Source organism: Naegleria gruberi (assembly GCF_000004985.1).
Source record: "Naegleria gruberi genomic scaffold NAEGRscaffold_40, whole genome shotgun sequence".
In the NCBI taxonomy this organism is placed as follows: domain Eukaryota; phylum Heterolobosea; class Eutetramitea; order Acrasida; family Naegleriidae; genus Naegleria; species Naegleria gruberi.
Genome location: NW_003163287.1, coordinates 263,024 through 287,095, shown reverse-complemented (window position 1 = coordinate 287,095; position 24,072 = coordinate 263,024). Strand labels below are relative to the sequence as shown.

At 34.0% G+C, this 24,072-nt stretch overlaps 10 protein-coding genes across 10 annotated transcripts; 6 read left to right on the top strand and 4 right to left on the bottom strand.

Annotated features, from left to right (window-relative positions):
- Positions 1 to 83: 83 nt before the first annotated feature.
- On the top strand, positions 84 to 440 carry NAEGRDRAFT_70511 (uncharacterized protein; the record flags this gene model as incomplete). Its single annotated transcript, XM_002674437.1, has 1 exon — positions 84 to 440. The coding sequence occupies one exon, from the start codon at positions 84 to 86 to the stop codon at positions 438 to 440; it is 357 nt and encodes a 118-aa protein (XP_002674483.1).
- Positions 441 to 1,337: 897 nt separating this feature from the next.
- On the top strand, positions 1,338 to 2,117 carry NAEGRDRAFT_51005 (uncharacterized protein; the record flags this gene model as incomplete). The annotated part of the gene is made up of 1 exon (XM_002674436.1): positions 1,338 to 2,117. One exon carries the CDS (start codon positions 1,338 to 1,340, stop codon positions 2,115 to 2,117), a length of 780 nt encoding a protein of 259 aa, XP_002674482.1.
- Positions 2,118 to 2,883: 766 nt separating this feature from the next.
- Positions 2,884 to 4,362, top strand: NAEGRDRAFT_70509 (uncharacterized protein; the record flags this gene model as incomplete). The annotated part of the gene is made up of 1 exon (XM_002674435.1): positions 2,884 to 4,362. The coding sequence occupies one exon, from the start codon at positions 2,884 to 2,886 to the stop codon at positions 4,360 to 4,362; it is 1,479 nt and encodes a 492-aa protein (XP_002674481.1).
- Positions 4,363 to 4,543: 181 nt separating this feature from the next.
- NAEGRDRAFT_70508 (uncharacterized protein) lies at positions 4,544 to 6,231 on the bottom strand (the record flags this gene model as incomplete). The annotated part of the gene is made up of 3 exons (XM_002674364.1): positions 4,544 to 4,866; positions 4,906 to 5,200; positions 5,302 to 6,231. 3 exons carry the CDS (start codon positions 6,229 to 6,231, stop codon positions 4,544 to 4,546), a joined length of 1,548 nt encoding a protein of 515 aa, XP_002674410.1.
- Positions 6,232 to 6,495: 264 nt separating this feature from the next.
- Positions 6,496 to 7,170, bottom strand: NAEGRDRAFT_70507 (uncharacterized protein; the record flags this gene model as incomplete). Its single annotated transcript, XM_002674363.1, has 1 exon — positions 6,496 to 7,170. One exon carries the CDS (start codon positions 7,168 to 7,170, stop codon positions 6,496 to 6,498), a length of 675 nt encoding a protein of 224 aa, XP_002674409.1.
- A 263-nt stretch (positions 7,171 to 7,433) lies between these two features.
- NAEGRDRAFT_51003 (uncharacterized protein) lies at positions 7,434 to 10,612 on the top strand (the record flags this gene model as incomplete). Its single annotated transcript, XM_002674434.1, has 3 exons — positions 7,434 to 8,383; positions 8,781 to 9,571; positions 9,969 to 10,612. 3 exons carry the CDS (start codon positions 7,434 to 7,436, stop codon positions 10,610 to 10,612), a joined length of 2,385 nt encoding a protein of 794 aa, XP_002674480.1.
- An 836-nt stretch (positions 10,613 to 11,448) lies between these two features.
- Positions 11,449 to 13,485, top strand: NAEGRDRAFT_51002 (uncharacterized protein; the record flags this gene model as incomplete). Its single annotated transcript, XM_002674433.1, has 1 exon — positions 11,449 to 13,485. The coding sequence occupies one exon, from the start codon at positions 11,449 to 11,451 to the stop codon at positions 13,483 to 13,485; it is 2,037 nt and encodes a 678-aa protein (XP_002674479.1).
- An 889-nt stretch (positions 13,486 to 14,374) lies between these two features.
- NAEGRDRAFT_70502 (uncharacterized protein) lies at positions 14,375 to 15,676 on the bottom strand (the record flags this gene model as incomplete). Its single annotated transcript, XM_002674362.1, has 1 exon — positions 14,375 to 15,676. One exon carries the CDS (start codon positions 15,674 to 15,676, stop codon positions 14,375 to 14,377), a length of 1,302 nt encoding a protein of 433 aa, XP_002674408.1.
- Positions 15,677 to 17,508: 1,832 nt separating this feature from the next.
- On the top strand, positions 17,509 to 22,695 carry NAEGRDRAFT_70501 (uncharacterized protein; the record flags this gene model as incomplete). The annotated part of the gene is made up of 1 exon (XM_002674432.1): positions 17,509 to 22,695. One exon carries the CDS (start codon positions 17,509 to 17,511, stop codon positions 22,693 to 22,695), a length of 5,187 nt encoding a protein of 1,728 aa, XP_002674478.1.
- A 74-nt stretch (positions 22,696 to 22,769) lies between these two features.
- On the bottom strand, positions 22,770 to 23,769 carry NAEGRDRAFT_70500 (uncharacterized protein; the record flags this gene model as incomplete). The annotated part of the gene is made up of 2 exons (XM_002674361.1): positions 22,770 to 23,351; positions 23,473 to 23,769. 2 exons carry the CDS (start codon positions 23,767 to 23,769, stop codon positions 22,770 to 22,772), a joined length of 879 nt encoding a protein of 292 aa, XP_002674407.1.
- Positions 23,770 to 24,072: the final 303 nt, after the last annotated feature.

Genomic DNA, 24,072 nt, shown 5'->3' with positions numbered 1-24,072 from the left:
TATTCATCATCATTTTCTATTCATTATACAATTTAATACATTAAACAACAACAATATATTACAATAACAACAATATATTACAAATGTCTGCCATTCTTCAAACACTTGCCTATCTTCGTATGGGAGTTGGAGCTTCAACCTATATCCTTCCTAATCAAACTCTCGAACACCTTACCAAGGCTGCACCATCTTCTGTAGAGGGTGTTCTTGTTGGAAGAATGTTTGGTGCCAGAGACTTTATTTTGGGAGTTTCATTGTTGTACGCAAAGAATCCTGAAGCTTTAAAGATGGCTTTGCAAATGGGATTGTTCTGTGATTTGGTAGATGTTGGAGCTGGACTTATTGCATGGAAGAATGGTATGGATAGAAAGGGTTGGATGTGGGTTTCTGGTGGTTCTGCTTTCTTTGCAATTCTTGGAATTTACTTGTTGCACAGATAATTCAATGTGAATGATTGGAAAAGAGATTGATCTCTATTCTATCAACAACAATAGATGAATATTATTAAGGAATGTGGAAGCAGCTGACTATCTTAAAATCCAACCAACAGTATGGATTTTATTTTGATTTACAACATCAGGTTATAGTCCACTAATAAAGTGAACATTATTAGGAAAAACTTTCATCCTTCTCCTCCTACATACACAGAAATGATCAGCTAGGTCTTTAGATCTCAAGAGAAGGTGAAATTACATTTCAGACTGAATTTCATACTTAATTGGATGGCCTTTTCTATTGTTTTATAATTGATAAGGACTTTCTGATTTGTTAGGTACTTACTTCGGCTACAAGACCGCAAAGATCAAGCATGGATTAAGATTCAGATAACGTGTTGATTGATTCGAATTCAATATGACTATATTATGCATGATGTACCTTTTTGATTCTTAAAGGAATAGACAATTTAATAAGACGTATTATCTCTACATATATATAAGACTATTCTAGTAACTATTCAACTTACATAACCGACGATTGATAGTTGATTGTTTAGACTGACATATTTCCTATTGTACAAGCATTGTTTTATGAAGAACCCATCACAACAAAAGAAGAAAGGGATCTACATTAATTGAGCATGGCAAGCACTCAGCGACTCTTCATATTTAAAAAAGCCCAGGTATATCTTATTTGAAAGTTTCGTTTAAGGTGTGGCGATTTAGTTTTTATGTACGAAATGTAATGGATGTACAGATTTGGAACGGTGATCCCATTTTTTGGATGAGTTTATTTTCTTAGCATGCTTGAAGAAACCAAACTATTCACAAAAAAAACGCTCAAATATATGATAACTAATACCCTTCACTCAACATCCAAACTATTTCTCTAAATCAACCATGCACGTACCATCTCTTCACCATCCAAACCTTTCGAATACAGCAAGCATGTTGCAGTGTGTGAACAACAATCAAATGCAAGCCAGCTGCCACACATGCAATAGTTTTACGGTGCCACAACAACCCAATCCAGGTCAACCATACCAACATCAATCTGAATGCTTGCAATACTCTCAAAACATGTGTCCAATCCATGATCATTCAAACATGAATTCATGCATGTTTAACACACCTCCTTTCCTCTCTTCTCAACATAATCATCATCATAACGTATTCAAACCAATAATGAAAAGTATTGGAAATTGTGGAAACTTGGTTTCACATAACATGAAAACAGATTTGGAAAAGAGGACGAAACATGCAAAATATCAAAAAATAGTCAAGCTTCCTCCACATCCTAACAAATTTCTTTCTCCTCCAAAATGTCTCAGAATGAAAAAGATGGTTTCAGATGATGAATTTGGATCTAATTACTTTGAATTATCTTGGAAATCTCAGAAAAAGAAGAGAACCAGAAAGAGAAAGCAAGCTAGCAATCAACAATTTCAACATACTAATTCGAACGAATTCCAACATATTCAACACGTTGAGTTTCAACAAAAATCGTTTGAAAATCAAAAGGAGAGTGTTTCATCTTCTGATGATGGATCATTTCTCTGCATTTCCAGCATTCAAGAAGTTGAAGAAGTGAATAACAGTGAGCAGCAGATAGGACAGCTGGAAGAGAATAATTGTCCTTGGAATGCATTATTCCCACTCAAACTTGTTTTTGATGAATAAATTCACCTTCTAAATTCAGCTGCATATTTATTGCATGCCAAAATAGTCAACTTTAATACTTTTCCAATGAATGTTTAGTAAAAAAAGCTCAATAGCATATGAAGAACATTGAATTATGGAAGGTGATTCTTCTTTATTTGATTGACACAATTTCTAGAATGGCAATTAACATGAAATTGATAATAATTACATTTCAGTTCTCTCTGTTGGTTGTTCATTGAAGGAATTCTTTCTTTTACATAAATTGAAGAATTGTGTTCTCAGCAAGTTTGTTCCCAAGAACTCTCAGACACACTTCCAAACTTCCAGAGGAACAAATCCTCAAAAAAGATCTTTATGAAATGTTATTTAAAATAGTTTCTAACAACATAACCCACTGAATGCATTCAATACTTTTCATTTTCTCCCTTAACATTACACATGAATCAAAGATCGAACCAACAATGCTTCCACCAATCCATACTAAATATGCAATAGCTCTCAATCTATATGAATATGAGTTAAGCCACAACCCAAAACAAACACTTCTCTTGATATTTTTTATTGGCATTGACATTTTTGGAATGTTTGAGAGGAAAATTTGCTGAAGAATAACAATTTTATTATTATACAAATAATATTTACAATATGTTACAATTTTCTGATTTTGATGGATAAAACAAGATTCTAATAAGAGTTTAGTTAAGTTTCTAATTTGTGGAGTTTAAGATCATTTCTATTTAATTTTCAAATCAAATCATTCAACAACAAATTACACAACAAAAAAATGCCCAACAACACTCCTCGAACAATATTTTTCTTCACACTTTTACTCCTGTCACTACTCACACTTGTCAGCGCATCTGACTTTAATGTGCAATACACAACCACCTCTCCCTTCGCAAGCTATTCCTTCGCAGGAGCAACAACCACCTCTTCCTGTTCCCTCTATGTTTATATCAACAGAACTTCAACAGATCCTCTCACTCTTACCATTAGCAATTATGCAACTTCTGCCTATTCAGGTCGTTTAAATACTTTACCATATAGTTTGGTGGGTGTTTCTGGTTTATCTTATAGTGTCAATTCTGCAAATAATAGTGCTACTGCTGCTGTTGATTTTACATTTACTTATATTTGTACGAATGGCATGTTAAATGTCAGACCTCAAAGTATGGCAATTTTCACACTGAATCCAAGTGTTTCGTATTATTTTAAATCGACTGATGCTGCTGCTAGTAGTGGCTCTACTATTGGTTATACATTCACTCAGAATGCAACAAGTGGAAGTGCAACTATTGGATTTGCAGCAATTGTTGAGGATGGAAAGTCAACTTTGGGTCCATTTAAAAACTTTTTTGGACCTTATCAATTTAATTATCAATTGAGAAGTAATGCATTTGGTCAATTGGTTGAATCAATGAGTTATTTATTGCCAAATGTTTGGCCTAACTTGAATGGTTATGGATTTTCAATTGCTAACGCCGTCTATGCCTATAAAACAACTGGTTATAGTACATTGTATGCATTCAGTGTAACAAGTTTATCCAATCCTAATGTATATGGAGCTAGTTTACAATATTCATATGCTAGTGGAAATAATTTTTATGATGTGAATGGAAATTCTGTTCTGATTCAGAAAAGCACTCTTGCTTGTTTTTGCTCTGCTGATGGAAATTCATATTCTAAAACTACAGTTAGTGTCACTTCCACTGGCTTGACATGTAGCAATATTCCTTCAAGTTGTCAATATCTTTCAATTGCTGCTCAAACAATTAATGCTGCTAATTCTGATCCAATGAGTTCTGCAACTACCTTGTATTCTGCAACTTATGTCAATACTGGTACACTCTATTCGACAAAATACTACAAGATTTCAGTTCCATCTGGTTTTACATTGACATTGAAAGATATCAATTTATTCACCTCATCAAGCTATAGTGGTTATATTACAATTAATGCTGATAGTTACTATAGCAGTAGTGAAATTTATGTTTATTCCACTTCTCAATACTCATCATTGAGTTATACTAATTATTATACTAATGCAAAGACTGTTTATGTTTCTGTTAGACCTACTTCAAGTTCCACTACTACAAATATGGAATTTATTCCATATATTTCAAATATTTATTATTTTGGATGGAGTTATAGATTACCAGTTATTATCACTTCTGCTGTTGTTTTCCCATTATTTGGTTTGATTGCTATCCTGGTTGTAGTTATAACAATTAAGAGAAATTCAAGAAGAGCTCAACAAGTTTAAACAGTAAAAACAAAATTTATCAATTTTTCAATCTCTTTAAATCTGTTTAGTCGTCTTGTGTTTTCTTATTCCAACATCATTGGAAAGGTCAAGAACTTGATTAATTAAATTACTATTGTAATAGTTAATGAACAATCTATTTATTGATTATCTTAATGATCTATTTAACTAAGTTAATAAATTAAATTTCATCTTTGGTGAATTTTTCAAATTCATCAGCAGCATTGACGAGATCCTTAAGAGAATGTCTATAGAGTAATAAGAAACCTTGCAATTGAGCCATACAGATGGACATGTTCTTGATCTTATTCCAGAATTGTTCAATTAAAGTTGAGAATTCCTCCTCTGAAAGATTATCCTTTTCGTAGAACTTTTTAACATAGGCCTTGACTTGATGTTCTGTGGCATATCCAATGAAAATCTTCTTGTCAATTCTACCATTTCTAATAAGTGCAGGTGGAAGCTTATCCTTGTAATTAGTTGTCATGAAAATCATTCTTGATTCTTAAGCAGCAATACCATCAATGGCATTCAAAATACCACTGAAAGTAACTTGAGATTTGGTTTGAATGACATTACTGATTTCTGATGGCTCTTCATCTTCCTTTTCTTCTCCATCTTCCTTCTTGGAAGGTTTCTTCTCCTCAACAGTAGAATTCATGAAGGAAGAATCAATATCTTCAAGAACAATCAAGGCATCCAATGGAGCACTACTGAACATTGCATTAAGGTCTTCATCACTCAATTCCTTAGAAGCCAAATTGACAACACAAATATTCATATTGAAAGCTGCTGCAATAGATCCAATAGTACTTGATTTACCTGTACCTGGTGGTCCCTGTTGTTATTTGATTGATTGAAAATTCATGAATATAGAAAGTTTAGTGAGATAGATATTGTGTTAAAAATTAAATCCTCCAATAATTTAAAAAAACTTACATATAATAAATAACCTCTTCTGTATGGAATACCTTGATCGAAATACCAATCTCTGCTATTCAAGAATTGTTCAACATCCGTGTAAAGACTCTCCCAGACACCATTATCCAAAATGACAGAATTCTTATCTCTCTTATGTTTAACACATGAAGCAGCCCATCTACCATAATTTTGTGTATAAATTGTTGTCTTGGATTTCATATAAAGAGTATTGATATAATAGCAATTGGCCATCAATTCCTTGAAATAATTACTGGAAGAAATCTTTTGAGTTTTAGCAATGACCTTTCCATTCTCATCATATCTTTGTGAGAGGAAACTTGAAGTGTTCAAACCAGCTCTCTTGGCCATAGTCAATGGATCTGGACAATTATTGTCATCAGTGCATGGGACAATCATTCTCAAAATGGCATCAATAAAATCATACTTTGGCTTGTAAATTTCCACATTTTCCTTAGCTTTCATAATATTTCCATTAGTTGGCATGGTACTAATCATATTAATCAATAATGGCTTTCCCTCAATGTAAATTACATGATAGCCAGGTGCAGGAACAAACTTGGTCTTTTTAAATTCCTCATCCTTTCCCAAATCAAAACCATCATATTCAAGTGGATCATCATCATAATCATTCACCTTATTGGCCTTCTTTTGATATGGTTTAATATGTGAAGAACCATGATTCGTATAGGGATGGAATGAAAAGAAGGTAAAGAACCAAACAAACTCCTGATCAGCATCCGACAAATCCAACATGAAAAAGAATAACCTTCTAATAAATTCCTCCAAAGTATCCTTCAGAAAATACATGACATAACCCACAACACCCATCAAAATTATAAAAGATGATGAGAATAGAGTGACATTCTCCGAGGAACTGACAATACCTCCTCCTTGACTCACGTTTTCTATCAGAGATGAGATGAACATTTTTTTTGTTTTGTTGAATTTTGAAAGTTTGAGTTTTCTGGTTTAAATTTAGCTTTTGTAAATTGAAGCGTAAATTTAAAGTTTGAAATTTGTAATCTGCCATGAAAAGGGTAACACTCATTAGAAATGAGATTTAAAGCGAGAGCTGCTTGTAGAGGTGATGATGTTACACGTTTAAGAGATGAATTGGAATCAGATTGTTAGAATTGTACAGTTTAGTTTTGGTTATTCATTTTCATGATTGAGCTATTCGATTGTATTGAATCAAAGTTCAAATTCAAATATGATATCAGAAAGTTGTTTGTGAGATCGTATTGGATTTTCCCTCAAACAAAGATCTTGTTTGGCTCTCAGAAAATCTTTCGGTTTTCTATCCCATGTCTCCATTGCTTCATCCAATATTTCATCTGTAATCTTTCCCCTCAAACATTCCTCTACAATAAATAGCCAATAATCCCAAGTGTTTTCTACTTCCATTTTGATCATTTCAAAACAAGAATATAACATTCCAGCTGGAATATGATCACACCTATCTCTCAACATGAAGGAATAATCTCCCTTACACATTTCTCTAACCAAATCAAAGTGTTTTTCAATAAAGGCCTGATTAATTGACCAATCTGAGACCCAATCAATATCAGATTGGACTTGTGCCTTAAATCCACATTCATTCACCAAAAATCTCACAAGTGATAATTGACCAAAGTGAGCCAACCAATGCATTGATCTTACATAATATCCATCAAACCAACATGAAGCCTGTCTATCTACCAATAATTCACTCTCATAAACATTCATCACCAGATACTTAATTATTTCACAAGTAGTTTTAGTACACTTTGAGGTACAACACGAAGGCTTGATTTGAAAATTAATGTAACGTTCGGGACAGAGTGAGCAATCTCGAAATTCTTGCGAATATCCATCTCGGAATGGCATCAATTCCTTCAAAATTAACAAATATATTGAACCAAATAAATCCTCCACTCTTATATCTTCCCTGATTGCCTTCCATTCCTTTTCGCTTATCGAATTTTTTAGAGTTTCAATTTTTAATTTAATAATGGAAAATTCATCATCATCCAACGGAGATGAAGAACAATGATTGGAGAGGTAATCGGCAATGATTGATTCCAATTGATTCATTTTCTTTTGTAATTTATTTAAATAAATTAATAATTAAAGAAAAATAGCAGATCAATATGAGCCACTTGTCGGCAAGTGGGGAGGAACTGAAAAGAAAAAGACAAGACGATGATGATGATGATTCGGAAAACAATGAATCATCGATGGATCATGAAGAAATGAATAAATGTCTTGGTAAAATTTGCTGTTCAGTCCACTTTCCAAAGAATTCACTTCCCATTGAAGTAAGATTAGAAAACAAGCACAAGGAAAATCAACAACAAACCACACCATACAACCTATTTTATAGACAAGTCCTATCAGCATCAAAATTTGTCAATTTACCTAATAATATGAGTAATGAGAGATTTTTGCTTTTAGCATTCCTTATCCAACAACATTCGGCTGTTACTGGTGGAGTTGCAATATTTGATTTATGGAAGAAGGAATTTATTGGAGAATCGGAATATGTGATGGACAATGCTATGTGGGAGAGTTCAGAAATTAATTTGATAGTTTTTGAAAATAGTCCCTACTTTCTTTGTTATTCATTGGAATGTATCAAGTTGATGAAAATTCATGAGAATGGGAAAATTACATTCGTGAAAGACTTGGAAAGGTTAATGGGGCTCGAATTGAAAGAAAGTGATCTTTTGGTATTCCATACATCAGTTTTTAAACTGAAATATTTAAGCAAAGAAGTGTTGGAGAGTAGATCATCAATTTCATGCTTTGAAGTTTATGAGGAAAGTCTCAAAGAAATGGGTGCAACTCTTACACCAAGCACCCACAGTTCTCAATTATTGAAATATAATGCAGAAGAAGGAAGTGGAAGTGTGGTTTCATATGGTGGCTCTTCATATAGATCTTACACCTCATCCAAGATTATTAGATTTGATTTTAATACATATGGTAGTGGGCAAACAAGAGATTTTGAATCCATATATGATGCAGAAGCTGGTAGAAATGCGACTGCACTCATAGCTGGTCGATATCTAATCAGTTTTGGTGGATATTACAAAGATAGGTTCGTTAACACAGAAACGGTTGGTATATTTGATTGTCTTTACAATTGCAGAATTGGTCATTTAAGTTTGGATTGCTCAGAGAAGGATAAAGATGAACTCTTGCGAAATGATTCTCAAGCTCACTATCTAATCAGAGGAAATCACATATTATTATTTGGAGGATGCAAGAGTTTTCTGCTTTACAAATCAAAGGAAGTTATTAGGTTTAGGAATATTTCATTTATTGAAATGAAACTTCCCTCATTTGTTTTGCCTCCATTGATACTCACTGAAAATGCCAAAATATCATACGCTGATATTGTGTTAAATATTCAGAATTAAGAAACATTAGATTTATTTTACAAAAAAAATGAACAATAATCTAATAGCAAATATTGCTGCCATTCTGTTGGGTAGAGAAGATTTGGTGCAAATAGAAGAAAATTCCTCGAGGGAAGAACTGGAAAATATTAGAAATCATCTGGTGGATACATTGACCGAACAAATGATTGCAAATCATGTGCCTCCCCCAGAATACCAACATCAAGAATTAAATGTTGAATTAATTCATAGGCTTGATGAAAGTGTGAAATATGAAATTATCGAATTTATTCCAACCTATTCAAAGTGGAAGAAGATCGCCAAGATGGATAAGAAACTTGAACAACTTGGCATGAGCAAGATTAAAAAGAGAAAGAAGGAGGAAAGAATTGACTCTCCGATCACCACCATTCACAAAATGAGACTAGTTTCTAAACACTTCAATAGAAGAATGATGCTGAAATTGTTGAAAATGTCTGAATTTATGATCAATTCAACAGTTGATCCTTGTATCAAATATTACTTTACACTTTTTAGAGAACAGAGGAAATTTGTGGAGAATGGGTGTAAATTAGACACAGATGCATTACTATTGTATCAGGATATTGAAATATTGAAACCAAAGCCACCAGTCTTCTCATCAATTTTTGGAAATTTTTCATTTAAATCAGCTAGTGGAGAGGAAAGCAATACTGTGAAAAGAAGTAACACATCAACTTTTTCTTATTTTAAACCAACAACAATCAATTATGCAGAAAGAATTGAAGAAATTTCGCCAGATTTTATTGGAAGCAATACCACAGTTAAAGAGTTGATGATTTTCGATTTGAAACACCACAGTTTCTTGTCAAATTTGAAAGAACTCAAAAAATTAATATTGGTGAAAAGTGAGTTATTGGAAGGATTTTCTAATGATTCAGTGGAAGAAATAGTTTCCTTTTCCCCTCAAAAATTATTTTCTCAACAACAAGATTTTTCTACCCTTAGCAATTTGAGAACATTACTTCTCTTCAATTTTAAATCTCCAGAATCTGCACATTTGAAAGACAAAATTTCAATTGAAAGCTCTATGAATTTCCCTGAATTTATTGAAAAACAATTACTTTCCAAGTTTGGTGAATCTTCTCTAGAAGCATGCCAGCCTTAATCAAATATCCACCATTTTCCACAATATATTAATTTTTCCATTTGAAAAAAAGAAGGAACTTTTCGAAAGAATGTTTGCTGACCTATTGGTACCTGTTGAAACTCTATTCATTCCCAGAAATAATTCAATTGAAGTAGATCCACACTTCCAATACATTATCTACTTGGTTAATCAATATCAAAATGGAAGATTGTATGAACCGCTATCAATAGTTGATGATAGTATGATTCTTTATGGATGGAATCCAGAAAATCAACTGCAAGAACTTTCGGCAATGACCTTCTCCCCTAATTTGTCAGTGAAAGTTATTTGGAAGTGTGTAAACTTGTTAGAAAATTTCAAAGGTTTGGTATTATCTCAAAATCATAGGATTGATGATATTATTCTCATGTTGATGATGACACAACCTCAACAGTTGATTGAAAAATTGGCAGAGTTCATCCAGGATGGAGATGTTTCAGTTCCACTCATTGTAAGGGTCTATAATGAAAATTTGCTGAATTTTCTAAGCCAATATCCAGACGCTGTCAAAAAATATTTCAAGAATAACGAAAGAAATGACAATATTCTCCATATTATTGCAAGCAAAAGAGGAAATAATCTTTCCAAAATTCATCTATTTCCATTGCTTTCATTACTCAAAGCACTTCCAGAAATGGCACACGAAGTCAATATTGATGGAAACACTCCATTGGATCTACTTTATGATGATTCGAATGAGCTTCATAAGACTATTATCGATGATACTTTTCCCAATTCCAAGCCAAGAAATAATTGCTAGTCAACCACCATTAATTGAACATTGTTCAGCAAACAAAGTATACAAAGAAAAAGATTAGGATTAAATCAAGGACTAAACCAAAGTTGCATTGAGCTAATTGAAGATCCAAAAAGGAAATGTTCAAGCAGCTGTGCAACACAAAACACTTCTCTTCCAATACTGCAAGTTGCCCTTCAACTCAATCATTATACTGCATAATGTAACCACCACAACCACTACTTATCACTCTAAATTTCATTAAAAATCCAAGTAATTTTACTTGTTGTAATCCTCCTTCCACTATTCCACTACTAACAAACCAAGTTAAAGTAATTTTTGGAAAAATCTCTGTTCAATCTCAAATAATAGAAATATGATTCTCATTTTTTCAGATACCCTTTATTCAGAATCTCTCTCCATGCTTGAACAATGCATTTTGCCTCAGATAACTATCTTATAATTGACGGACTTCAAGTCCAAGTAATGTTTGATTCGTGCGTTCAGCAGTTTTGAAAATCTGCAAGCCAATTAGCAAACCATCTAAAAAAGAATTTCAATTTGTTCAATCATAACAATTCACTTTACTCCTCAAGAATTATACTTGACACAAGAAGAAGAAGAAAATTTGCAACTTCTTATAATAGTATATTGTTAGTGCACTCTGCGCATTAGAGTTGTGTTTTAAAACAAGTCATCACAACACAACATTAATTTTTCCAAATATAAAAACAAGATGAATAATCATCATCACTCCGAATCATCAATTAATAATCAACAACAACAATAACAATAATTATCAACATCATCATCTAACATCATCAATGAATAATAACAATCAGCAGTATCAACAACGCATGATGAATTTTAATCAGCAACAAGAACATTGCAACTCTCCGAATGATGGCAACAATAATCAAGCCTATCATGGAGGTTATTCTTCCACATCCTCTCCTAATAACAATTCTACTTCTACCAATCAACAAGACCAACAACAACAACAACAACATTCACCAACAACCAATTGTTCCTATAGTACTTCCTCCACCAATCAACAACAACATCATCAACACTCTGTAAATCCTCATCAACATTACAATAATAATCATGATACAATAGTTTCTCATGATTCATGTCTCTCCCAACATGAAAACAATGCCAAAATTCAACAGCACAACAACAATTCAGGACAAGAAGAAGAAAAGCAAGTGTTGAATTCTAATAATGAACTATTCTTTTTTGTAATGACTCCAGAGGAGATGAAACAATTTATGGAACGAGTGAATGGTTTTGTGAGAGAGAGGAAACCACATCAGGCTCTTTCATTGTTGGCTAATAAGGCAAAGAATTTTCAAACTCATTTAGAAGATTTGATGGGTCAGCAAGATCAGTTATTACAGAAAACACGAGAATCCAAACTAAAGTTTCAATTCTTTGATGATATTAAGAATTTCCAGCAAACTTTCTATCACGATCAGGAAAGATTAAGGCAAATCAATGATACAATTTATGCAGTTCGTTCACAATTGATTAGTGTACTCTTGAAAAAGGTTGAAATGCTTTTACCAATGCAACTGGAACAAGAAGCTGAGAGAGATTTAAAGACAATCTTCCAAAATGATCCACAAAATGATACTGCCAATAGATATGTAGCTCAACTTGAAAAACAAATTCAAGACAAAATGTACAGGGAGGAACAGGAACGATTGGCCAAACTCCAACAGCAAGAAGAAGAACCAACCTTGGATCAAGATGTTACTGAGAGAAAGAGAACGAATACTGTCTATGATTTCAGCGAGGATTGTGAAGAGCTTGAGTGTCCACTTTGTTACAGAGTATTCTATGAACCTGTAACGTTGAGTTGTGGACATACGTTTGATAGAAGTTGCATTTGTAGAGTGCACGATTATAGTGATAAGTGTCCACTGTGTAGACAGACCATTCACGTGGTGCCATACGATTATCCAATTACTGTGGTTATTAATGAACTCTGTCAAAAGTATTGTAAAGCTCAATACGAAGAGAGAAAGAAGGAAATGGAAGAAGAGGTTGGGACAAGACAACTCAATGTGAATCACATTCCAATCTTTGTATTAGACTTTGTACTCTATCCACATACCGTACTACCATTGCACATTTTTGAACCAAGATATCGACTCATGATGAGAAGATGTATGAGTGGAAGTAAATGCTTTGGATTGGTTTGTTGTGGACCCAATAGAAATGGTGACATTGCCAAGTATGGGTGTATTGCCAAGATTACGAGCTTTAAAATGTTGCCAGATGGTAGAAGTATCATTGAGACAGTTGGTACTGAACGATTCAAAATTCTGGAAAAGTGGGACACTGATGGATATATTTGTGCCAAAGTTCAAATTCTCAAAGATAAGACTGAAAATGAAATATCTGTCATTGAGAATTCTCAAAGAAATAGGGATACTATTTCTGCTGTTGTGAGCTCATCCTCGAATAATAGTACTACTAATAATGGTAACAATGGCCAGCAGCAACAATCTGAAACACTCAATTCAGGTGCTAGTTCTAATATTCCCCTCACCTCCTTTGCATCATTGGCTGAATTGCAAACCAATGTGTGGCGTCAAGCAGAGAGATTGTCTCTCCAACAATTACATGACCAACTCTACATGATGGTTGAGACTTTCATGATGGAAGTTGGTGACGAAACCAAGCAAGCCATTCTCCAAAAGATTGGACCATTCCCAAAGGAAAACGAACCAGAAAAGTTGAGTTTTTGGGTGAGTGCCATGCTTCCTCTCACAACACAACTCAAACTTGACTTGCTTTCAATTACCAATACTAAGGAAAGATTAAGAGTTTTATTGTCAATCTGTAGGCAAATTGCCCAATCTCAACAAACGGGATGTTCTGTTCAATAAATCAAATTCGCCTTCCAATCAATTCAACTACTTGATTCTTTCTCGCCGACATTTTACTAAGGAGATCAATTTCAATCATTGATTACCGTGATATCAATTAGAGTATAATAATTGACTAATCAAGTTCAATACATGAACAGACGATTATGGAAGATCATCTATAATGTACAAAGTTCTTCTTTAGCACTCACTGTGAAGTGCCAATTGAAATAAACAATAATGAAAATAATTAAACGTCTTCTGTAATGCTAGGTCTGTGAGGTCTTCTAATTCTAGTGAATGATTCCTCGTTCTGATCATCTTCATTATTATTAATTAATTTAGTGTTCAACTTGTTAAAATTTGAATGTTTATCCATAATGTCCTCTTTAGCACCCGATAATCCATCCTGTTCTTGTTTCCTCTTGACATGAAACTCCTTCCAACAATAGATAATAGTAGAAATTGTCGTAACACAAAAGACTATCAATCCAACCACTCCCATCAACAAGATTGGTATCAATGAATAATATTGCAGAGTATTATCAATAACAATAGGGTTTGTGCTATTGGCAACAGTTTGATTCGTAGAGGCCATCACTGCTCTATTCATCCACTTATTTGTTCTTCCTATTTTCATCCCTTCCTGATGATCATCATCGGAATGTTTTTCATCCGAGACAATTCCACCTATAACACAATTATTCATCATCATCAACAATATAAAAGCCATTAAAATTCCAACAAGAACCATAAGCCTATTATTGCTGAGGTGATAATTGCCGAGCAGTTGCGCCATTTTTTTGATTGTAATCATTTTAGAAATTTCCATAAAGACAAGTTTCAAATATTCAAATTACAACAAACAATTCTCCTAGATTTGTATGCACTTAAAATTAAAAAGAGTTTATTAGAAGAAAATTCGTGAAAATTCTCTTGAAATGATTTTGAATTGTTCATTGATGTGATAAGAGGAAGATTCAATGAATTGATCAAGAGAGAGCATAATTTCTTCATCTGTTCTTGAGGAGGTTGTGGAAATTGCTTCTTGCTTGTCTTCGTCTTGTTCTTTTGCAGAATGGGATGGATGAGTATCTTGTATTCTTGAGTCTGCGATGTGGGCTATCTCATCTTGATGAGAAGTGTCATTTTTGTGGAAAGAATTTGACATGTTACTAATATCTGCCATATAATCTTCATCATTGTGAGATGGGAAGAATTCATCTTGTTCAAAATTGTCATCCATTTGAGGTTCTTCATGATTATGCTTGGTTTCAATCCATTGTTCATAGTTTATGGAATGAATTTCATCTTGTGAGATGGTGTCAAATTCTGAAAGAGATTCTTCATCGACAATCATGGAATTATCATGACCTCCTCCTTGAACTGACTTGGATGGCGCATTATGATACAAGGGACTCATTGAAATGGATACTGGACTTTGAGTAAGAATTCGATGTTGATTATCAAAATAATAAGTTGACCAAAAGTGAGACAAATCATCACATGATAAATCCTTACATTGACTGACCAATTTCAATTGATAATCTCTACAATGAATTGCATTCCCAATCTGAACTATAGAAGTATCACCATCCTGTGAATGTTTAAAGAATGGAATCATGGTATGATCAAAAGTACTCAAATAATACCACCACTCCACATGATAAAATTCTCCCAATTCTTTTGGATGATGAGAGAATATAACATGTCCATTAAGGGCAGCCCTCATTCTTAATTGATTCTTCTCAGTTTGTTTGCTATTTTGGTTATTTACAGAATTTACATTGCTCATTCTAGGAAGGGATGGAGCTAAATTATAGAGAGGATATCCATTCTTAGGGAGTGAAGTATTAAGATGGACGATTTGTGGGTTGGTATTATTGAGAGGTGTAGGGCCCAAAATTGTTGGTGACTCTTCAGGAAATATTTCTTCCTCAATGACACTCATATAATTGTCCTTATTATTATTGTTACCCTCATCTCTGGCATTATCAAGCATTGAGTATTGATGATTCAATTGGTTTGTTTCTTCTGATGTGGTAGTGATTAGGGATGTATGATAAAAACCTTCCGAGAATGATGATGGTTCTGAATTTAGTGATTTAATTGGGGATGATTCATTAATGGTTAGATGATCACTGCTTGAATCTTCAGTCATCAACAGTAGGGATGGCTCGGTTCTCTTGTTTCTGTTCATTAATTGATTCATTCCTTCCTTAATATTATTTTCAACAATTACTTTCATAGAGAGGTTTGAAAATTAACAGTTATATCTACAAGTCTAAGTACTGTGAGTGTGGCAATTAAGAGTTAGATTGAGAATAGAAAGTGTTCTATTATTCCTTTTGTTTTATATAATCAATACTATGATGGAGTTCTCTCTTCTTGTATTGGTCTTGTTACATCACTGTTTATACCTCAGAGTGGTTTTTACGTCAACTCTTTGATGTGAAAACTAATTCCGAAGAAAACCTGAATCAAGAACAATGATGATGGATGTGCACGGAAGCAGGCAATGTTTTTTTGAGTTTCTCAAATTTCTTGGGTTGTGTGTGAAAATTCAGGTGTGATTTAAATTGTGGATGCTGCAACAGATTCTGTTCGGTAATCGGATGACAAAATAAAACTGTACGAGAAAAGACCCTTGATAGTTACCAGCAATAATTCCACAATTGGAACAGTTGTGGAATATTGCTGATAACAAAACGAGAACCTTATGGTAGGTGATGCCTTTAAGGAAACATTACAGTTTGTGGCTTTGAAATCAGATTTTGCAATTGACTTCTATCAAAAAAGGTGATAACCAGGAAAGGAAATTGATAAAAAAATCAATAAAGAGGTGATTGGTCTATTAGCCTTTCACAAATTGGGTTTGGCTGTAGTTAAATGTATTGTAACAAATCATTTGAAGTTGCTCCAAATGACATTACTCAATTGGAAAAAGAAACTCTTTAAACGGAAATGATTAAACCAAAACGTAGTATTGTATAAAGAAGGAATTTTCATCACCTAGTTCAGTTTCTTTACAGTGCTCATTGGCTCATTGGCTTTGTTGAGCGAATGACTACTGAAAATGTTCAACCACTCCGGTATGGGGAAGTGCACTTACTCTGTTCTTAAATAGCTCAATGCAATTAAGCAAGCTATACAAGCATATTTCTTTAGAAATATGTATTGCTTGATTCCAATTTTCTTTCAATACTTACGACTGGTAAGCTGCTTAATGTTCCTTAAACTTCCACGCTCGCCCAACTAACCCCTCCATAAGTACATAATTATGCCACAGTTCGTTGCTTGGAATTTGAAAAAGTTGTTTCAAATTTCCCAAACCAACACTTAACTGCATTCAGACCTTTCCAAAAGGTAATGTTACTGCTTGTTCCTTGGCAGTAACTTGCCTCTAAGCATCCTCAAACAGTAATGTTGTGAGATTGAGACCAAATCACCAAGAACAAGTAAGGGCAAATTCAATACAATTCGAGAATGCAAACTGGTGGTGGTGAGAATAATTGTATGCGCGCCAAACTTGCCAAAACCAAAGCGTTAAAAAACACTCATCACACCATAAGAGCAACATCTCACATTATTATTGTTTTATCATCATACAGAAGAAGAACAATAAGGAAAATCATCAAATTGTATTTTTCAGTCAATAATATAGGGAAAGTTAAAAAACAATATAAAACGGAGAGAAAATTCTCAACAGCAAACATTAAGGAATTTCAACCTCTCCTCTAGTTCGAGTTTTATTGTTTTTTGAAAACGTAATAGTCATCAATCTAGTCCAGATGTAAGTAGCTTCTTATGGATTAAAAAGGGATAATCGTAAATATTACATCGGGTGGGATGAAAATATTTCCATTCTCGAAACTGCCTTAATATTTATTTAAAAAGAACGACATTATAAACATCTACAAACATCATAACGGATAAACACAACAACGTTGGTTAATATATTGTTTGTAGATTGGCTCTTCATACAATAACTGAACACACACAAATTCAAAACCACATCACTCACATAACAACAATAATAACAAAATGGACCAAAATCATGAAGGTTCTGCCCTAGGTTCAAATGTTTCATCAGAGTCATCTGGAGGTTCCTCACTCTATGCATCAGTATGGTTAAAGATACAGGAGGGCTTTACAAAGTTTGTGATTTCGATGGAATCATCCGAAGTTAAGCAATATGGATGGAAAAGGAAAACTCTGTCTATAATATACTACTTGTACATATTTTGGGTCTCTATATTTCTTCCAACACTAGGTTCTTATAATTGGGGAGAATATGGAGAATGGTTATTCACAGTTATTAATTATCCAATAACACTTTCATTCCACCTTTTACCTTTTGGTGCTATTGCAGCACTTGGAGCAGCAAGCTTTTTGTTAATAGCTTGTGGAGTGGTGAGTTTCTTCCTTGCCTTACATGCAATCTTTCGATCTAGCAAACAATTAGATCGTTACAAGAAGGCTGCCACCACACTAGGAAATATTATTCAAGTTCTTAGTATGATAATGACTTTTATATTTACATCCTTTATTGATTGTGATACAAGTGCTTTACACACAATTAGTAATTATGATGAACAGATTTATGTTCTCTCGAGATTTAATACCACACCATGTGTCATGTCAGGTAATATTGTCCTCATTGTCTTGATGATTATAGCCTTTATACCAATGCTTATTTTGAACTTTTTATCAATTATGATTTCACAAGAATCCGAACAAACTAAGGGAGGCTACTTTATTGGTGATAATAATATACCAATGGGTTTTTTGTCTGTTGCTAATCCACTTCAATTAATGCTAATGTATGTGGTACCTCAGCAATATGCCTACATTAGATCTGTGATACATATCACTATCACACTTGTATTCATGGTCTTGATTTTTTACTTTTTACCATTCTATAGAAAGACTGAAAATTCTTTTGTTTTTGGTGTTGCAGGGGCTAGATTGGGAGCAGCCATTGGTGCATTAATAACTTCAATAGTCAATTCAGATGATAATTCCATATTGGGTATTGGTCTCGGCGCAGGTCTTACCTTGGGTTTGATCATGACTGGTTTCTTGGTGGGAATGGCAGGATTGGAAATATACATGACGGTAATTTATAGAAAGGTCAGAGGTAGATTCATGGTGAGTATTCGTCGTGCTGAGGCATTATCCTCTATTCTCAGAAGAAGCAATGATGGAAACGCTGATGCTGAAAAGCTTCCACTTAAAATGCTGGAAAAGGAGGCTCAGCTTGTCTATCAAGAATTTGAAGAAGATAATAGATTGAAACAGTTGAATCTCTTCTTTAAATTTTCTCTTAAATCAAAGAATAGAACAGAGGGTGATGACATTACAGATCCAGAAATTGCTCTCAGTCTTATTAAGGGTGCATCTTTACAAAAGAGCTTTAATGATTCTCGACTCTTGCTTACATGCAGTTTAATTGTTTCCTACTATTGGAAGAATGAAGTCAATGCTCAAGTCTTTGCCTCATCACTTTTAAAGAAGGCCCTGAAAGCAAAGCCAAACTTTTTATACAAATTCTTAATTTCTGAAAGAGAAAAGGAATTTGAAATGATTGACAACTCTAATCCATACGAATTGAAATTCTTCTTGCAAAGAATGGAGAAGAATCAGTCCGAATTAGCAGCATTGCACAGAGCTTTTTGGAAGGAAATGACCAATGATATCATCAATTTTGACAAGATTGAGCAAACCAACACTAGAGCTTCCGAATTAATGTCAGAGTGTGAATCAACATTCCAAAATTTGATAGCCAAGCATAGAAATAACAAGACTGTCCTTCGTTACTATGCATCTTATGTGGAAAAATTCAAATTCAATAAGGAATTTGCTCAAGAGCTCTTCCAAGAAGCTATGGCTATTGAAGATGAAGAAGCCAAAATGAAGTTCAGACCAAATTTGAAAAAGGGAGCTAGTAAGAAGAATCGTATAGTTCCAAACTTTTCATTTGATGACAATCCACCTCCATCTTCGACCAAATTCTCTGAAGCAGGAGGTAAAACCTTCTCATTTGGTATCAAGAAGGGTAATAATATTGCTTCAACAGCTGATTTTAATGAATTTGATGATCCAGATGAACCATTCGAAAGAGCCTCGGAATTTGATCTTGGATCTCAAAGAATGGATGGCGTTGAAAACAATCCTCAACTGAAGAGAGAAAGTATTCTCAGATCATCGCTTGCTACTCCTCAGCAACATAATGTTCAGCTACTTTCCTTTTTAATTTTCGTTATTGCTTCTTTCTTACTATTGGCATCAGGTATAATATGGGACTCTGTTATTTCAAGCTTGGTATTAAGTGATATTAAGGCAGTGCAAAGTGCATGCAAGCCAAGAATGGTCCCTCTTCTTGCATTGAGAGATATTCGTTTACAACAAACCTACTTGAATCTCTACAAGAACAGCCCATCTGAAAATCTAAAATTATTACATACTCTCGATATGAGCAGCACTGAAGAGTTCATTGCCAAGCTGAAAGGAAAGTTATCAAAAGCAAAGCAATTCATTGATGACCTTAGGGTAATGGGTCAAAAAGGTTTATTCACACCAGAGATGTACTCTGATTATATTTCTGTTAGCAGGCAAATTGTTGTTCCAAACGTTGAAAATCCAAACGATTTGGGTATCTTTAATAATACTAACCCAAGTAATGTCTCGATTTCCCAAATGGTCTACTCAATGATGAAACACATAGAATATTTTGAAGGCCTCTCACCAAATGAGTACAATAGCACGCTCAGTTCATATCCATTCATGTTCTTGTGGTTGAACCAAGATGCATTCCAAGGGGCCTTTGATGTTTTTTGTCAAAGTTTTATTTCCAGAACTCAACAAAAAACGGAAGTACTTGACCAAAGCTTTTTCATTTACTTTTTAGCATCCAATTCACTTTATGGTGTCCTTACTATTGTCTATGTGGTTTATGTAACAATTAGCTTTTCTTCCCTCAAGACATTTGTTAAACTCTTGGAAAAGAATGTACCTAAAGATGTTATTGGTAAGATTTACCATAACCTAGGAAAGCAATCTGAAGTGGATGATGCCTCTATTCAATTACCAAAGAGAATTCTAAAACCGTACATGAGTGCTGCTCTCATTGGTTTGTGTATTGTGGGTGTGACAATTCTGTGCTCAGGAATGTTCTACATGGAATCTTCATTCAATACCATTTCTACCCACCGTACCATGTTAAATATTAAGGAAGCAACAACAGCTCTCTCATCCATTCAAAGAACAACATTCAACGTTGGTGAATTATTTAATTACATTTCCTTACCAAGTGGACTTGCTATTAATGATCCTCAGTTATCAAAGGAAGGATCTGATGTTATTTCTTACAAGACTGAAATGAAAACACTCACAACAAATCTTGTTTCAAGCTGGAATAATCTGGCCTATGGTAATGTTGAAGATAACAAGTTACCAAGTGTTGGTATCTCTACAAAGATTGATTCAATGGTGCAAGACACAAACTGCACATCAAACTCTACTATTTATTCATGCAAGGGTTTGGAACATTTGATTGAAATCTATGCTCAACTTTCATCTGAAAATACTGCTGACATTTTTGCAATGAAATCAGCCACTTTCAAACTCTTCTCCAATCAAGTGCAAACCTATGTGTTGGCAGATGCTCTGACTGATCGTTTGTTAGTATTCTTGGATACATTAATTTCAGTATTCTCTGTAACTTCAGTGTCATATGTTATTGCCTTTTCACTAGTTGGGGCGGTGCTGTTGTTAGTATTCTCCTTTGCTCTTTACAATATATTTGATTCACATTGGAATAATGTTTTCCATGTGAGAATTATGTTCAATTACATTCCTTTGGATTTGATGGACTCTGAAGAAACAATGAGAAACTTTATCATGTACCATACATTACCTTCAAGAATTACAATGTTCAAGAATAGAGAAACAAAGGAAAATGCCAAGAATGATGATTCCAAAGTGAAGAATATTCTTAATGCTGCTGTTGATGGTGCCGTGTTGTGTAGCCATCGTGGTGATATTGAAATTTTTAATCCAGCAGCCCAGAGAATGTTTGGCTGTAAGCAAACTGATTTTGTTGGTTTGCCATTATTCAATTTGTTTGACTCCTCTAACAGAGATACACTTGGTAAAGTTATTGATGATTTGATTAAGGCATCAAAGGATAATACCAATGCTGATGCTCAAGGAGAAACTATTGAAGTGGAATGTATCAGAAAGAATAATACCAAATTCCCTGCCAAGATTAACTTGTTCTCAACACTCTTTGATAACAAGCCTGTTGTCACTTGCTTTATTAAGGATGTCACTTCAGAGAAGAAACAAAATGCCCTGTTGGCAGAAGAAAAGAAAAAGTCGGAAAATCTCCTTCGTTCAATCCTTCCTGAAGCTGTTGCCAATAGACTCAAATCAGGTGAAACATTCATTGCTGAAAAGTTCAATGATATTACATGTTTCTTCTCTGATATGGTTGGATTTACATCTATTAGTAGTTGTCTTACACCAACTGAAATTGTCATGATGTTGAACTCTGTGGTCAATGGTTTTGACTCACTCACAGACAAGTATCAATTGGAAAAGATCAAGACCATTGGTGATGCTTACTTTTGTGTTGGTGGTATTGGTAATACTCAATCAGATCACCCTGAAAGAACTCTCAGATTTGCAATGGATATTTTCGCAGTATTGAGAAATTATAACTTGGAGAATCGTCAAGCACTTGGACATCAAATCAATGTTCGTGTTGGTATTAATACAGGAGGTGTAGTTGCTGGTGTTATTGGTACCAAGAAGTTTGCTTATGATTTGTGGGGTGATACCATTAATATGGCCTCAAGAATGGAAAGTACAAGTTTAGGCGGTAGAATCCACTGTTCTCGATCAACCTACGAAAGAGTTTATGATTTAGGTTTTGAATTTGAAGAAAGAATGGTTGAAGTGAAAGGAAAAGGCTTATGTACAACCTACATGATGAAAGCTCATCACCATGCTTGTGCAGTTGTAAGTGAAGACGAGGTGGCAGGTCATGTAGTTAGCCAAGATGACCCTCAACAAAATAGTAATAATAATAGTAATCATAACATTCATAATACTGAAAAGCAAAGTTATCCAGACTCTAATTTATCTAAGGATAGTGACCAATTAGAATATCAATATATATCAAAGAATAATAATTCCAGTAATAATGTTGGAGGGGGCACTAATTAATTACATTGAAAATAAAAGAATGAATTATTTTTAATCTCACTAAAATTACAAAATTGTTTCTTGAGGAAAATAGTCTAATCATTTCTCATAATGTACATGGTAACAAAACAGGCAATAAAGCAAATCCACTTGAATGAATTTCCAATAAAACTATTTTCACCATTTTGGTGAATACTCCAAGATGATGAAACTGCAGTATTATTGTTACGTGTTGAATTTGTTGTTGTTGATGTTGATGTTACTGGTGTTGTTCCATTGGTAGTATTAGTAACAGGAGTTGGAGCAGGTGGAGGTGGGGTAGAAGGTAACACTGGAATATTCCTTGCTGGTGTGGCATTACAATTGATTGAATAATTTTGTTGTGTGTAAAATGTGAATGGTTGCAAGTGAAGTGTTTCAGAATGTTGAAAGAAAGAATCAGCACTCTTTGGCTTTGTGGAAGAGTGGAGAGCAAACAGCAAATCATAACTTGTACTCTTTCCAGTGAATTGGAAATAGGTTGATGGTGCATTGGATGGTCGAGTCATTCTTCTCACAACATGGATATATAAATTATTTCCAGTATAATTCATGGCTGCATTAACGAAAAAGTTAGTGAATGACGTTGTGCCTGTTGCTTTAATTCTTGTTGGAATAGTAGTCGAAGCAGCATAATACTTTTAGTTTCGAATAAAAATTCATCATTATCATCACCATCATGGATGTGAAATATGCAGTTGAATAAAAGGAGAATTTTCAAGGTGGTTAATGCGATAGAGAACCAAACAATCAACTTACTTCATTAATATTCGTTGTAACATTATTCGAACCTAAATATGCCATCACAATGGTAGCTCCAGTCATACCAGCAGAAGTTGTCTTTAAACCAAAAGCTCCCCAACCTTTAGCGTTAGGTAATGTAACTAGAGCTCTGAATTCATTGTTTGTGTCATCAATGGTCCATTCAATTTGTTTACCTGTCGAATGTCTATAACAATTTTTAAATGTTTGACCAGTTGCAAGGTTGACTTGTTGAAAAACAACAGAAAGGAGAACCAGAAGAGTGGTGAGAAGGATTGTGGAGCGATTTTTCATCGGTTCACTTGTTGAAAGAGTTTTTTTTTTATTCGAAATGATTTGTGATTAGAAAGTTTTTGCATTGACGTTCCACTGTGTGAATTTTGGAAGTTTGGAGGTTACGGATTGTGTTGATTACAATCCTTTTCCTTTACAATTATATAAGATGTAATTATTTCTTACAGTGCGAAAGTATATTCGAAACTGGACGAATTTTTATACAACACCTTAATCCAAAAGCATAATCTGCAAAAGATTGGACACAACTATTACACGAATATTCAATCATACATAGTCCATCCCATTTGAAATTTCATTCTG